General features: G+C 45.0%; 1 protein-coding gene across 1 annotated transcript; it reads left to right on the top strand.

Annotated features, from left to right (window-relative positions):
• Window positions 1-406: 406 nt before the first annotated feature.
• On the top strand, window positions 407-15,458 carry cand1 (cullin-associated and neddylation-dissociated 1). The gene is made up of 26 exons (XM_071502775.1): window positions 407-740; window positions 5,417-5,492; window positions 5,725-5,792; window positions 5,965-6,119; window positions 6,451-6,574; window positions 6,815-6,902; window positions 6,992-7,160; window positions 7,295-7,400; window positions 7,483-7,628; window positions 8,119-8,270; window positions 8,424-8,564; window positions 9,037-9,178; window positions 9,768-9,976; window positions 10,062-10,230; window positions 10,324-10,413; window positions 10,528-10,681; window positions 10,767-11,004; window positions 11,116-11,304; window positions 11,386-11,529; window positions 11,697-11,832; window positions 11,948-12,124; window positions 12,333-12,428; window positions 12,788-12,957; window positions 13,041-13,205; window positions 13,506-13,613; window positions 14,104-15,458. The coding sequence occupies exons 1-26, from the start codon at window positions 673-675 to the stop codon at window positions 14,326-14,328; spliced, it is 3,705 nt and encodes a 1,234-aa protein (XP_071358876.1). The 5' UTR covers window positions 407-672; the 3' UTR covers window positions 14,329-15,458.
• Window positions 15,459-16,269: the final 811 nt, after the last annotated feature.

Here is a 16,269-nt window from a genome sequence, read left to right as displayed (position 1 = left end):
GTACCTTTGACCTTTGACCTTTACTGAATGATCAGTGTTTGAAATACAAAAGGACTGTTGGAGACAAAACATTCAAGTTAAAACATGGTACACTGGGTTTAACATGTATTACAGTCATAGTGACACTTAAATCTATATCTGTGTCTAAAACCACTCTGTATTTTCCAGACAATGTACAACAGTTAACCATTTCATTTGAGTTGTAATTGTGTCAAATTTATGAAGTTCATATAAAAATCCCAAAATATCACATAAATCTACAAGTAAAATAATAATAAAAGTAAAGTATTGTGGGGTACAGGACTTTCCATCACTATTGCACTGGACATTCTGAGGAAAAAAACGCGTAAAAAAATAAAACAAACAGCCCAAACTCTGACCTTCGACCCCTCAGCGTCCAGTCCTGCTAACCCCGCCCCTCTGCGGAGAGAACGGGAGCTCCATTCAAACACACCAAACTCCGCGCCCCGGGATGCGACAGTCGCTGTAGAAGGAGAGCAGGCGGCAGCAGCAGAACCAGAACCAGAACCAGAACCACACACTTTACCCCGAAAACCCAGACCAGCAGGAGGGCGAAGCAGCTAGCCAGAGACACAGCAGCCCGTCAGCCCGCAGCCGGAACACACTCACTGAGCGCAGTCTGCTAGCAGGAGGCTAACGGCTAACACCGACATGGCGAGCGCCTCGTACCACATCTCCAACCTGCTGGAGAAAATGACCTCCAGCGACAAGGATTTCAGGTAAAATAAACCCCCGCAGAGCAAACTAACAGCCCGGCTCACGTAATTACAGCTCAAACTGTTTCTGGTAAGTGTTAAAAACAGTGACTGGCGCTGTCAGGCCTCATGCTAACAGCTAGCCTGCCACCTGTCTGATCATCGTCACACCGCTAACCAGCTAGTTAGTGGTTAACGTCTGGTTTAAAATCGACGACAGCGTTAGTAACCAGCTAATAACAACGTTAGACCTGCAGGTGAGCTGCAGGTAAACGCCTCCGGTGAGCGGCTAGCTTGCCTGTTAGCTGGTTAGCTCTAACTTCTGTCATGCCGCAAGCTAGCGTGATGTCAGCTAACGCCTGAATGTTTACGGTGTCTGCTCGCTATAGGCATTAACATGTGAAGTTAGCACGACAGCTAACTGCCACTCATGCCAACAATGATGTGGTTTGTGGTGGTGTTTTCGCTCAGTGACATTGTGTTGTATTTTGGGGTGGGGGGTAACGACAGGTAAACAGACTGGAGCAGGTGAGCGCTTCAGACCGTCGCTCCCGGTGTAAACAGCTTGAATATAAACCCAGAGTAAGGTGTAATTTAAAGAGAGGGGCGTATCTAAAGTAAACTAATCAAGTTTCATCAAAGCTGGGGGTAAATGGCATATGATCAAAGGTAAATCATAGCTTGGTTTAGCTTTACAGTGTGGTAATCTCAAGATTTCATTCGGAAATTATTTTTGATTTAAAATAATTCTTGAGTCATTGAAAAGAAATAAGTGGGAGCTATACATTCTCCTGCCACTTTATTAGGAACACCTAGAAAAAACTATTGCAACAGTCCTGCAATACGTCCTCTGTCACGAAGCTTGTAATGTTCAGTTTATGTTAAAGAGGTGTTGATTCATCTTTAGGACCGTTCTGGAGGATGTAGCTTGTGCTGCTGTTGAATTTTATTGAGTTATGTCTACAGGTGTTTCTATTAGTTAGTCCACCCCAATTAGAGTAGGTTTAACAACAGACAACCTCCCTGTACAGTGTAATACAGCTCAACAGCACCACAAACTGCAGCCTCCAATTCACCATTAACTTAAATCAACACCTTGTGTCACCTTGGTCAGTGGAGAATTATGACAACATTTCTCAATATTTACTCTCACTTATAGACAGAATTAATAATTGATTTATAAGATCAATTGATCTGTTCATGCTGACCATTAAACAACACCCTCCTAATGCATTTCCAGTGTAAGTGATGGGGGACAGAATCCGCAGTCCTTGACAGTTCTTTATCCGAAGCATCAGTCGTCCAAATGAGTTTTAATGAAGTGGGTGTTCATCAAAGTTAAAGTCTGTTCAGTGTGAGATTTCCTCTCTTTGTTGCAGCTCATCAGGGAAACACAAAGAGGGAACTAAATACTGAAAAGACAAAACTATGGAAGATGTGCACATGATCTGACCAACTCAGACAGCTGAAGCCTCATAATAGCTTAAAATTGATTTGTTTTTGTTTCTTTTTAAACAGGACTTTGTGTGTGTGTGTGTGTGTGTGTGTGTGTGTGTGTGTGTGTGTGTGTGTGTGTGTGTGTTCGTTCTGGATTAAATGGGAAAGAAAGCAGAGCTCCAGCAGTGTCAGTACCACAGTTATCCACAACTCGGCACAGACTGTGCAGACTTTTTTTCAGATATACTTTTGACTTCGCCCAGTCGGAGCTGGTTGAAGCTTTTTCTGAGAGCTGTGCTGTGTGTTGGTCATCTGGTCTCGTTGGTTAGTGATACAGTTTGCTGCTCCTCTCCATGAACATCTGTTGATGTTGTGATGTTTTTACAAAATATTCACAGAATCATTGTCTGTGTCTCGTAAAGATGATTATTAAGTCATTAAATCCAAAAAGTAGCCAAATGTTACGTTACACTAAACTATATCATAACTTCACTAATATTATTCCAAAAATCTATATAATGTATAAATACACTCTCAGCCAATCATGTCACTCTGAAACAGCTCAGCCAATCACAGTGAAGCATGATGACAACAGCAGCTTACAATGGTGGTGTTGTGTGGGTTTTTAACAGTTAATTAGTAGCTTGGTGCTGCAGGTCATGTGATCATATCAATCTGACGCCGTCATTGCACACATTGTGATTGATTGGTGACATCACTTCCTAAACCGCATCACAACATTTTGTTTCATAATGTTTTTCAAGTATAAAACATGAACTGTTTTTTCTTATTAATAGCAAATGAGGCTTTGATGCACAGACTTGATGAGCTGGTGATGAATCGTCATCTGAGCGTAAACTGGTCTGTTACATCAGGTTTATTGAAACCAGTGTTTTAACTTGTGTCTGTGCTCTGCCTTCACTTTGTTCAGCTCCTGTTAACAGCTACAGCTGAAACAGTCGATCGACAGTAAATGAATCTGCAACTAAAATAGAATCATTTAACTTTCGTTGTTGCTTCCAGCTCCTCAGACAGGAAGATTTTCTGCAGTTCTTCACTGTAGTTGACAGTAAACTGGATGTTATTTGGTTTCAGACAAAACAAAACGCATGAAAAAAACACATTTCACAGTTTTCTGTACAGAACAATAACTGATTGATCCGGGAAGTAATCAACAGATGAATGGATACTAAAAATGACGGTTACAGCCCTGGTTCATGCTCGAAGGTCTTTTTGCTCATGATTTGGAAAATAATCAACAGGAAGTGGGAGCTTGTGTTGTTTGTTGATTGGTGTAAAACATGATGAAACACTGATGGTGCTTTGACCAGAGGCACTGATGGAGCTCTGTCTGTGTCAGTGTGTGATTCGGTGGAGGATACACGGGCAGGCAGCACTGGGAGTGATACTGGCCAATAATTGAATAATACACTTCATTACTGTTCATCATGGTGATGATATTGTTCTGCAGAGTTATGATCCCAAACAATCTGTGATGAAACTGATTTCTGTAAATAAAGAGTTCAGGTTTTGAGCTGTTTTATTGCTGCTATTTTATGACATTTTACAAGGAAACAGTGAATCTGAGCTCGTTAGTTGAAAGCATGGCAAAAAAAAAAAAAGATAAGCAAGTAGGTTCCTAATAATTATTTTTATCATTGATGAATCTGACTGTTTGTTGATTAATCGACCAATCGTTTGGTCGATGAAAAATGTCTCACTGTCTCTCCTCACATCGTTTGCTTTGTCCAACAAATTAAAATCTAATTTTATTATATATAATATCATAATATCATAAGAACACACACACACACACACACACACACACACACACACACACACTTGTACAAATATCCATAAAAGAAAAAAGACATGAAACATCAGCAGAAGAAGCACAACAGAGACAAAACAAACCTGTTTCTTTTATAAACTGTTTTACACCTATTTTAACAACTCGTACAAACTGAACTAAACAAACTGGAATCTGGGATTTTTTGGCATTTTAATATTTTAAATAATTAATCACTGATCAGAATGAATCAAATGGAGCTGCAGCTAATATGATTTTTATGATTGTTGTTTATTCTGTGAATATTTACTTAAGGATTAATTATATGGTCTGTCTTTGACCATCAGGTCAAAACACAAAATATTCAGTTTATTATCAAATAAAACCAAGAAGAGCAGAAATCTCATGTTTACGAAGCTGGAAACGGCAAAACTTTGACCTTTGTGTTTGAAAAATGACTGAAATGATTATTAGATTATTAGAATAGTTACAGTTAAATAGTTACTAGTTGATTAATCGACTAATCGCTGCAGCTCTAGATTTTAAATTATACATTTGAGTCATGATGTTGTGTATTCGTTTTAGAAATGAACTGAATCAGTCTGCTGTTAAAGATGTAAACCGTAGTGCATCACCAGCTGAGCTCAGTGTGCTTCTTGTGTGTTTTAAGTTGTGTTACTGTGGAAGCAGCAGCAGATTATAATGTGTGTTAGAGACATATTAAAACGGAAGCAGTGAACAGTTCAGCCTTTTCAAAAAACCTCATTTAACAGATGATTTTGAGCCTGCAGTCGAAGCAGCTCGAGGACGTTGGCAGCACAGCTAATCACTTCATCACTCCTGACAGCAGCGCCCCCCCTAAAACCACCCTCCCCCCTCTCTACAAGAAAGCCGTGAAATCGTGAGTCGTCAGGATCCGGGCTCGTCGCTGTAAAAGCTGCTGCTGACCCTGAACGAGCGGAGCTGAAAGAATCACTTCAGTCCTGATCTGAGAGCTTTCATACAGCGTCTGTATCAGCACAGACTCTGCACACACACATAATTACAGTTTTCTTTTTAGGTGACGTGTCCCTGCTGCTGAGTTCACAGCACATTTCCTCAGTGCAGAGCTATTCAGCTGTCAAACGCATCCAAACTGCAGCTCTGCCACAGACGATTGGACATGGTGTCAGCAGATACGACTCTAAATGCGATCAGGATAGAGGCTGATGAAGTCGTCCTCAAAGTCCAGAGTTTTTCACCGTCCTCTGAGCGACACAGACGAGACGCTCTTTCACCCGTTTTCTGTCATCTTTTCCATTTTCCATTTGTCGCTGTTTATAAATACACTTTAAATAATGGTGAGTGTGAGGGCAGGAAACACTGTGTTTGGTTGCTGCCGTAGACTGTAAATAAAGATGGACGACGCCTCAGTGAAGTCACCCACAGCTATTATTTATCAGATTAACACAAGAAACTCTGTTTTCATTCTTAGGTTCATGGCCACAAACGACCTGATGACGGAGCTCCAGAAAGATTCGATCAAACTGGACGACGACAGCGAGCGCAAGGTTGGTTTATACTGGTTTATACTCATTTATATTGGTTCATACTGGTTTATACTCATTTATACTGGTTCATACTGGTTCATACCGAGCTTCAACTGGTTTATAGCTGTTTGTCCTGGTACACTGGTCTGTTAAAAAGCTGTGAGTTTGACTCCAGGCTGATGTGACCAATAAGATTTAAAGAATGTTAGTTTTGAACAAACCCAGGTATTGATTGGTGATGATTGATTGACAGGTGGTGAGGATGATTCTCAAACTGTTGGAGGATAAGAACGGAGAAGTTCAGAACCTGGCTGTCAAATGGTAAAAACACACAAACACACACAAATGTTCATGTTTTAATAAACTGTTAATTATAAATTTTTTCCAAGTCATATTTTTCTTTTTTCTTCTTGTATTTACTGTTCGTGTGTTGTTTTAATTCCTGTTAATTCCTGTTCCTGTTTTTTAACTGTGGGTGTGTTTGTTTCGTCAGCCTGGGGCCCCTGGTCAGTAAGGTGAAGGAGTACCAGGTGGAGACGATCGTGGACACGTTGTGCACCAACATGTTGTCGGACAAAGAGCAGCTCAGAGACATTTCCTCCATCGGACTGAAGACTGTGATCGGAGAGTTACCGCCCGCCTCCAGTGGTAAACACACTGCAAATACTAATCCTGTGTACTGTACACATGACTCATGGTACTCATACTACCACTACAAGTACTACGGTCACTGTTGTTACATGCACCACTGCTTCAGTACTGCAAATACTTCTGATACTATGATCACTGTTGGTGTTAGTACCAGTGGTCATGTTCAGATAGAAGTACAAATACTGCTGATACTACATCTGATTGAATTAACTGCACTTACTACAATTACTACAAGTACTTATTAAGCTCTGGATGGTCGTTTATCATCAGTGTTTTCCTTGTGTCTGTGTCTCCTCCTCTTCCTCCTCCTCTTCCTCCGCTGTGTCAGGCTCAGCTTTAGCCGCCAGCGTTTGTAAGAAGATAACAGGTCGTCTGACAAGCGCCATCGCCAAACAGGAGGACGTCTCTGTGCAGCTGGAGGCGCTCGACATCATGGCCGACATGCTCTGCAGGTACAGCACCTGTCAGTCTGTTGGGTTCAGTGTTGGGTTGGTTTATTCTACTCAACAGGGATCTGACTCGTCAGGAGGGTAGATCAGTGTTAGGGGGGAGACGGCATCAGAACTGTTGGTGCTGTTGTTGCCGTCTGATTGTATCACCACAGTTTAAAGTAAAAGTTCAGAGACTAACTGGATGTTTTTGTCTGGGCTCAAATTATCATCACTGAACCGTCTGTTTCTGTCTCTTTGCAGACAGGGAGGTCTCCTGGTGAATTTCCATCCCTCCATCCTCAGCTGTCTCCTCCCCCAGCTCACCTCCCCCAGACTGGCTGTCAGAAAGGTGCGTCTCACCCTTTAACCCTCCCGTCTCCACAGCAATCTGTGACAGGCGTTGGGTTGTTTACAGCTGTTGTGTTGTGGTGTTTTCAGAGGACCATCATGGCTCTGGGCCACCTGGTGATGTCCTGTGGGAACCTGGTCTTCATTGACCTGATCGAACACCTTCTGACGGAGCTGGGGAGGAACGACAACATGTCCACCACCAGAACCTACATCCAGTGCACAGCTGCCATCAGCAGACAGGCTGGACACAGGATCGGTGAGTCGGGCGCCGTGTTCACCAGAGGAGGAAACTTCTGATGCAACATGGAGACAAACTTCACCTGAAGCCTTTTAAAACGTCCATGTTTGTGTTTGTGCTTGTGTGTAACACCCCTCTGTGTCTGTCCTCAGGAGAGTACCTGGAGAAGATCATCCCTCTGGTGGTGAAGTTCTGTAATGTTGACGACGATGAGCTCAGAGAGTACTGCATCCAGGCCTTCGAGTCCTTCGTCAGGAGGTGACTCACAGCGACACACAACGCTAACATCTGCCGCTGCTTTAAGTGTTTGTTTTGTTTCATTCTCTGTTTGTCCTTAAAGGTGTCCTAAAGAAGTCTACCCCCACGTTCCCACGGTCATCTCCATCTGCCTGCGCTACCTGACCTACGACCCCAACTACAACTTCGACGATGAAGACGAGGACGACAACGCCATGGACGCAGAGCAGAATGATGAAGACTACCAAGGTACAGAGAGATGAGTCGTTGGTGAAATAACTGAAAGTAACCACTGTGATCCAGACTGAAATATCTAGACCACTGTTCGATGGATTGATATGAAATGGTTTCATTGATCAGTTTGCTGATTAATTCGTCTCCAAAACGTCCGTCAGTTTCTCTCGGTCTGAAGTGACGTCTGTAAACGTCTGAGCAGCATCGACACCTCTAACATATTCAGATTACAGTGATACAGACGGTGAGAGGCAGGAAGTTTTATTTTGAAAAATAAATCAATCATCAAAATAGTCTCTAATTAATCTGTTGATCAATTTATCAACTGATCGTTTCAGCTGTGACAGAATACACTGAGGGACAATATACATTTGTTGCTTGTTATAGATTTTGCAGAACTGTTCCCATTATCCGTGGGTGGAGTGTTGCATCGTGGGTAATAACAGGATGGGATCTCCAGGTGATTTTTATCCTCATTTCTGTCTCTGTCCCTCCGTGTGTCCAGGCAGTGATGATGAGTACAGCGATGACGACGACATGAGCTGGAAGGTTCGACGGGCGGCGGCAAAGTGTCTGGACGCCGTCGTGTCGACTCGTCACGAGATGCTGCCTGAGTTTTATCGCTCCGTCTCTCCTGCACTCGTCTGTCGCTTCAAGGTACGGGTCTCCTCCTCCATCACTGATTATTAACCAGTTTGAGCAGCAGATCTCCACCCGTCCTTATATAGCCTTGTGTCACTTTATCCTGTGGATCGATCTGATCTTGATCTAATGACCTAATGTGTGACATCATCACCTGTGTGTTCTCAGGAGAGGGAGGAGAACGTGAAGGCGGACGTTTTCCACGCCTACCTGTCGCTGCTGAAACAGACCAGACCAGCTCAGAGCTGGTTGGCTGATCCGGACGCCATGGAGCAGGGAGACACGCCGCTGACGATGCTGCAGAGCCAGGTGATGTCATAACCCGGGATGATCAGACACAGCACAACCCTCTGTTTACTGCTGTTACCTTTGAAATCAGGAAATGCATCAGAGCTGAAAAATGATTATTGATTATTAATTTCAGTCATTTAATGAGCAAAAAGATTCTGACGTGCAGATTCACCTGCTCCTGTTTGTTTTCAACTCAATCTTTTGACAAAACCGTCCTTGTGATGGACGTTTTTTTTTTCCTGATCAATCAATTACTTCATTCATTAATTGATTACTTAATGCATATGTCAAGCGCTTCACTCTCTGTGCTGAACTCACGCAGCAGGTGGCGCTGTTGGTCACTGTGAGAGCTGCGGTGTGGTGGTTGTGACGCAGACAGGAAACCCAGAGCATCCTGCTCGATCGACCGCACACAACAACAAGTAGCTTTGGTGGTCTCTCTCTCTCTCGTTCTCACCCTGTCTCTGTGAATGTCTCTCGCCCGCTGCAGGTTCCCATGATTGTCAAAGCTCTTCACAAGCAGCTGAAGGAGAAAAGTGTCAAAACTCGTCAGTGTTGTTTCAACATGTTGACTGAGCTGGTGAACGTCCTCCCTGGAGCCCTGACTCAGCACATCCCTGTACTAATACCTGGTAATACTGCAATACTGTTACTACTACTACTACTGCTACTGCAGCAGTATTATAATAATATACTGGGTTTAACAGGTATAGTATGTGTCTGAATGACAAACTGTACTGTCATGGCCAAATGGATGTGGACACCCCTGTCAACACAACATAATTAATATTTCTGATGTTGATATTTTATTATTAGATTTATTTATAGTTTACACTGAATTACAAAAGAGCACAGCACTTCTGATTGCTTTGATTTTGTTATTTATTTATTTACTTGTTTATATGATGGGAACAATGCATATCAATAAACATCAGTACAAAATACACAATGTAAACATGACGGACTGCAGCAAAAATATTGTAATTTACATCAATAGTCCCTGAACTGAACTACAAATACAAAATACACAAATAAACGACACCTTAGTGCCACTGTCAGCTGTTTAATGAAGGTGGTCCATGCAAAACCTTACAAATAAAACAAGCATATTTAATTTATTTTTAATTGTCAAAAATCATTAGATTATATTTTTATGCAGTTTATGTAAATGAGTGGGTGGAGCCTCAGCAGCGTTTCAGGATCATTTTCTTTGTTTCTCAGGAATCATCTTCTCTCTGAACGATAAGTCGAGCAGCTCCAACCTGAAAATCGACGCCCTGGCCTGCCTCCACGTCATCATGGTCACGCATCCCGCTCACGCCTTCCACGCCCATGTCCCTGCCCTCGTCCCGCCCGTGGTGGCATGCGTAGGAGACCCCTTTTACAAGATCACCTCTGAGGCTCTGCTCGTCACTCAGCAGCTCGTCAAGGTGAGAGACGCCCACATAAACCCCGTCATCGTTTAATGTCACATGACGAGTTTAAAGATGACTCTACTATTTCTGTCTTTTCCAGGTGATCCGACCTCTGGACAACCAATCAGAGGGCTCGGATAGCTTCGACCCCTCCCCCTACATCAACGACCTGTTCACCTGTACGATCAAACGCCTGAAAGCCGCCGACATCGATCAGGAGGTGAAAGAACGAGCCATCTCCTGTATGGGACAGATCATCTGTAACCTAGGTAACCACCGCCTGTCAGTCACAGCGCCATGATGTCGTCTGCTGATGTTTCCATTCTCTGATCTGTTCTCTGACATCGTGTTGTGTTGAGCAGGCGACCGTCTGCCGGCCGAACTCCCAGGAACGCTGCTGATCTTCTTAGAACGCCTCAAGAACGAGATCACGAGACTGACGACAGTGAAAGGTGCAGTGCATGCTGGGTCTCTGTTACATCATCACTGATGTCATTGATTGAGCCGAGTCAGACACAGATTTACTGTCGTTTAGTTTGAGTTTTTTTCTGTGTTTGTGTTTGCAGCTCTGACGCTGATCGCCGGCTCGCCGCTGAAAATCGATCTGAGGCCGGTTCTTCCCGACGCAGTTCCCATCCTCGCCTCCTTCCTCCGCAAGAACCAGCGAGCACTGAAGCTCTGCACGCTGGCTGCTCTGGACATCCTGCTCAGAAACTACAGGTAATTCACACACACTCACTCACTCACTCACTCACTCACTCACTCACTCACTCACTGAGTGACACTGACCCTGTTTCGCTTTCAGCTCTGCGGTGACTCCGGTCATGGTGGACGCTGTCCTGGCCGAGCTGCCTCCTCTCATCTCGGAGAGCGACATGCACGTGTCTCAGATGGCGCTGAGCTTCCTGTCCACGCTGGCGGTGACCCACCCGTCCTCGCTGGGTCAGCTGAGCGGAGGAAACATCCTCCAGCAGCTCATCGCGCTGGTTCGATCCCCGCTGCTGCAGGGCGGAGCGCTCGCCGCCATGCTGGACTTCTACCAGGTACAACAGGGGTCATTAGAGCCGTTGACGGCTTCATGACGGCTTCAGATTTTAGTGAACGGGTATCAGTACTAACTGTGTGTGTGTGTGTGTGTGTGTGTGTGTGTTCAGGCTCTGGTTGCCACAGAAACCCCTGGTCTGGGCTACATGGACCTGCTGAGGATGCTGACGGGTCCGGTTTACTCCCAGAGTGCCGCTCTGCCTCACAAACAGGCCTACTGCTCCATCGCTAAGTGTGTGGCGGCTCTGACCCGAGCCTGTCCCAACGAGGGGCCGGCTGTGGTGGGACAGTTCATCCAGGTGAGCTACCTGTGCCACACAGGGGAAGGTGAGCTCCCTCCATGATGAAGCGTTTATCTAAAGCAGGTTTTGTTCTGACAGGACGTGAAGAACAGCCGCTCCACAGACTCCATCAGACTGCTCGCTCTGCTCTCATTGGGCGAGGTGGGACACCATGTCGACCTCAGCAGCCAACCAGAGCTCAAGACGGTCATCCTGGACGCCTTCTCCTCCTCCAGTGAAGAGGTAAGAGTCTGGGTTTGGACTGTTGATCAGACGGAACACGACATCACATCCATGGATTAATAATAAGAAAATAACTGATTCATTGATAATGAAATGAGTCGTCATATGCAGGTTATGTATCGGTGCAGTAGATATATAACCTCCGTCTCTCCCCACCTGTGTCTCAGGTGAAGTCGGCGGCCTCCTATGCGTTGGGCAGCATCGCGGTGGGGAATCTTCCAGAGTATCTGCCCTTCGTCCTGCAGGAGATCTCGTCCTCCAAGAGACAGTACCTGCTGCTGCACTCGCTCAAAGAGATCATCAGTAAGAGCACAGACACATATCTGTGTGTGTGTGTGTGTGTGTGTGCGCGTGTGTGTGTGTGCGTGTGCGTGTGCGTGTGCGTGTGTGTGTGGTTTTAACCTGTCTGTGTGTTCAGGTTCGGCGTCGGTGTCCGGTCTAAAGCCGTACGTGGAGTCGGTTTGGTCTCTGCTGCTCAAACACTGCGAGTGTCAGGAGGAAGGAACCAGGAACGTTGTGGCTGAGTGTCTGGGCAAATTGACGCTGATCGACCCTGAGACCCTGCTGCCCCGCCTCAAAGGATACCTGCTGTCAGGTAATCAATAACCACTAATGCCTGCCACTTAATCAGTTAGTTAATCATCAGATGATCAATTAAAGAATCTATATAAATGTTATTGATCGTAAAAGTCTCATGTTTCTTCCTGGTGACAGAATCTTTAGTTCTGATAAAAACAACTCTGAAAATAATATATTAATAATAAATTATTGAAATATTGATTTCTGATTGATTCTGCGTTCAGGTTCGTCGTACGCCAGGAGCTCCGTGGTAACGGCGGTAAAGTTCACCATCTCTGACCAACCACAGCCCATCGACCCGCTGCTGAAGAACTGCATAGGTAACACACACATTTATTTTTCTTATTGTACTTTATTTTTTCTTGTTTTAAGAAGATGCTAAATATATTTCAGACTTTTTAATTTAATTTCTTTATTAATTGGTTGTAACATATTTAAAGATAGAATTTCCCAAGTTGATGAGCTGCTGCTTTAAAGTAGCGACTGTTACAATCAGTAATGTTTTCATTGTTGTTTTTACCACATTAAATAAATGGTTAATAAATGAGTATTAAAGTTTAATGATTAAAGTGTGTTGATGTCATAATGAAAAGAGGGTTCGAACGTTCCTGTTTCTTACTAAGAAAAAATAAACCTCATTAAGTCTGCCTTCTGATTGGCTGTGTGTTTTTTTTCTCAGGTGATTTCCTGAAGACGCTGGAGGACCCAGACCTGAACGTGCGTCGCGTTGCCTTGGTAACATTTAACTCTGCGGCCCACAATAAACCCAGTCTGATCCGAGAGCTGCTGGACTCTGTTCTACCACAACTTTACAACGAGACCAAAGTCAGGAAGGAGCTGATCCGAGAGGTGAGAACAGCTGGAGCAGGCTGACGTCGGGACAGATCAGCTGGACGGAGCTCAGGTGTTTGACCGCTGTCCCCTCTGTGCAGGTGGAGATGGGTCCCTTCAAACACACGGTGGACGACGGGCTGGACTTGAGGAAGGCTGCGTTCGAGTGCATGTACACTCTGCTGGACAGCTGCCTGGACCGACTCGACATCTTCACCTTCCTCAACCACGTGGAGGACGGACTGAAGGACCACTACGACATCAAGGTCTCACCACACAACAAAACCACACTTTCACCACTGCTGAGGTTTATATGTATTCACAGAAAGGTCGATACACAACGATCCAGATTCCCTCCTTTCAGGTCCAGTTTCAGACACATCCTCTGAGACAGACTCACACACCACTGACCTGACTGCACAACCAGCTCTTAGTGTCGGCAACCTGCACAACAACAAACACATGTTCACACATATCAGAGCTCATTAGAACACAGAACTGCTGCTGGACCAGGTCTGCTGCAGCTGGTCTCCCTCAGTGTGCTGAAGGTGTCGCTGTGTTTTCAGATGCTGACGTTCCTGATGCTGGCCAGGCTGTCGTCTCTGTGTCCCAGTGCTGTTCTGCAGAGACTGGACAGACTGGTGGAACCACTGAGAGCCACCTGCACCACCAAGGTACACCAACCTCAGACATGCTTTGTTCTTGGGGGGGGGTCTGTCTGCTAGAGGGGGACATGAGGTTAAAAATAACTGTTTTAAGTCTGTTTCTCCTTGATTTTATGAATAATTGCCACCACTCTGCATAAAATATAAGAATTGTCAATTTACTGTGATAAATCATTTGCCATCCATCTATATTCTGCTGTTTCCTGTGTCTGGCTCTCAGGGGCAGCCGTCTATGCAGGACTGATGCTTCAGCTACTAAATATTTATTCAGTGGGCCTGCATGGTAGCTATCAGCTAGTTAGCATGGCTGCTGTGCTTAAACCAGTTTCACACTGGACTGGGGGGGCGCAGCGGTGTGATGTCATATGAAGTATCGCAGCCTGCAGACGGATTCTTTAGCTTTATCGCTTTAGATAGTTTGTGGCTTTGACCTGGTGGTGGACGGAGTTGTTTTCACGTTTTGAGCTGAGGAGTAAAACATCCTCGTCTGTCTCCGCAGGTGAAGGCGAACTCTGTGAAGCAGGAGTTCGAGAAGCAGGACGAGCTGAAGCGGTCGGCGATGCGAGCCGTCGTCGCCCTGCTGACGATCCCAGAGGCTGAGAAGTCGCCGCTGATGTCGGAGTTCCAGTCCCAGATCTCATCCAATCAGGAGCTGGCGGCCATCTTCGACTCCATCCAGAGGGACTCCAGCTCCGCCAACATGGAGTCCATGGACACCAGCTAAAAAGATGGACAAAACAAGTTCCCACGATGCAACACGGCACCACCCCCGCTGCTGGAGCGCTAACCCTGCAGCATGTTTCCATGACAACAGGACGCAACACACACACACACACACACACACACACACACACACACACACACACACACTTGTAGTGACACACCCTCTCCTAGCGATTGATCGTTCCATGATGCATTGCACTGAAGTCAGCTGTTGGGAAAGAAAGGAAGAAGACTGAAGTACGGCTCACACACACGGACAAAAAGGACAAAAACAAAGAACAAAAAAAGAAGAAAAAAGAAAAAAAAAAAAAAAGAAGAAATTCCAGAAAAAAGTTCCATATGAGGCTTGGAAGCTCCTCCTACTTCCTGTTTGTTTTTCTAGCGAGGTCGTCTGATTGGTTGATCTCCCTGTTCATCATCATTCTTCTCTTTTTTTTTTAATTTTTTGTTTTCGTAACTCCAGAAAGTTCCACAGGTACTGTAACCTGATTGGCCGCTGCTGAGTGACTGACAGTTGGCTTGTTATCAAAACTGACCAATGGGGGAAAACGGCCTTTCTTGCCTGAGGCTGTGGTGACCAATGGGAGAAGGGCTCGCTCTGGTTTTTGTGAATGATGTAGGTGACCAATAGGATGCTTGGGGGGTAACGGCGGGTGGGAGGTGTTTTACTGTTTGTGGACCAATCAGCTTCGTTGTTTACCCTAATTCAGTAGACCCGCCCTTGACCCCTTCACTCCTTGGAAGGAAGGAAAGAAGGGAGGGAGGGAGGAGGAGGAGGAGGAGGAGGAGGAGGAGGGATATTGGACCAGGTCCAATCTGACCAGACCTGACTGGACCATTCTGATGACAACACAGTTTGGCTGTTGCCATGGTAACGCTGTAAGTGCATAGTAACGATATTTGGATCATTCCGTTTGTTGCCCGTTTGATCCCGGCTGCCCCCAAAACCGGTTCCAACCAGAGTCCGTCTGGTCAGGACCATTTTGATTAACTGAGTCCTGGTCTGGTTTGATCCGGTTTGACAAACCAGACTGAATCTGGTTCGATGTGGTTCAGTCAGACCTGGTCAGGACAGTCCACTGTTGTTTATCGCCCAAAAAAATAAAAAAGGTCCATTTCTGCCTGCCTTCATACTCCGACTGTGTCCTCTCTTTGTGTGTGTGTGTGTGTGTGTCAGACATTTTTGTAGAGAGCTGAAGTGAAACCAGAACTTCAGGTTCTGCTCTGAAATAAGGAAACCACAAAATCTCATCGACACTTGTGAAAACTCTAAAACCTGAGTGTTTCTCAACAGAACGAACCAGTGATAAAAGTCTGTGATAATTTTCCACAGCAGCAGGTGACGTCATTAAACACCACCTCACCTGTCTGATGTCAGAATCCGGGGCTGGGTCTGACGGTTTCAGAAACTGGGCTCTGTGATCAACTGATCCACTTTGGTCCACAGTGAAATATCTCCACTGTTAAATGAATTCTCATGAAATGTCTTCAACATTCATGGTCCTCAGAGGATGAATCACACTGAGTTCATCATCTCAGTGGGCAGCAGCAGCAGCAGCCATAACAGCTGACGGAGGATGTTAAAACACTTAGAAAACTCCACTTGGCGACAAATATCACGCTCCTCCTTTGAGTTGTAACTCAGTCAAATACACACACACACACTACTACACGTTCCTAAGTCCAGTGTGACTTTGACCATGATATAAACCTCCATGAATCTGTTCAGGAAGCGAAGAAAACCGATGCCACTGACAAATCCAGAACTTGTCTGACAATCATCTCATTTCTAACTTTACTTCCGTATCACAGTGATGAGGTGACAGCGGTCTGTACATCCAAGGGTTCCCTGCTAACAGCTACTGCTAACAGCTAATTCGGCTACTTTCAATGGTGACAGCGGCCAAAATGTAAACAATTGCAGTAGGTGAAATATATTCAG

Source organism: Trachinotus anak, unplaced genomic scaffold (assembly GCF_046630095.1).
Source record: "Trachinotus anak isolate AG129_WGS33_773 ecotype Australia unplaced genomic scaffold, CSIRO_AGI_Tana_v1 ptg000018l, whole genome shotgun sequence".
In the NCBI taxonomy this organism is placed as follows: domain Eukaryota; kingdom Metazoa; phylum Chordata; class Actinopteri; order Carangiformes; family Carangidae; genus Trachinotus; species Trachinotus anak.
The sequence above is the reverse complement of the archived record's forward strand: the minus strand, read 5'-3'. Positions and strand labels throughout refer to the sequence as shown.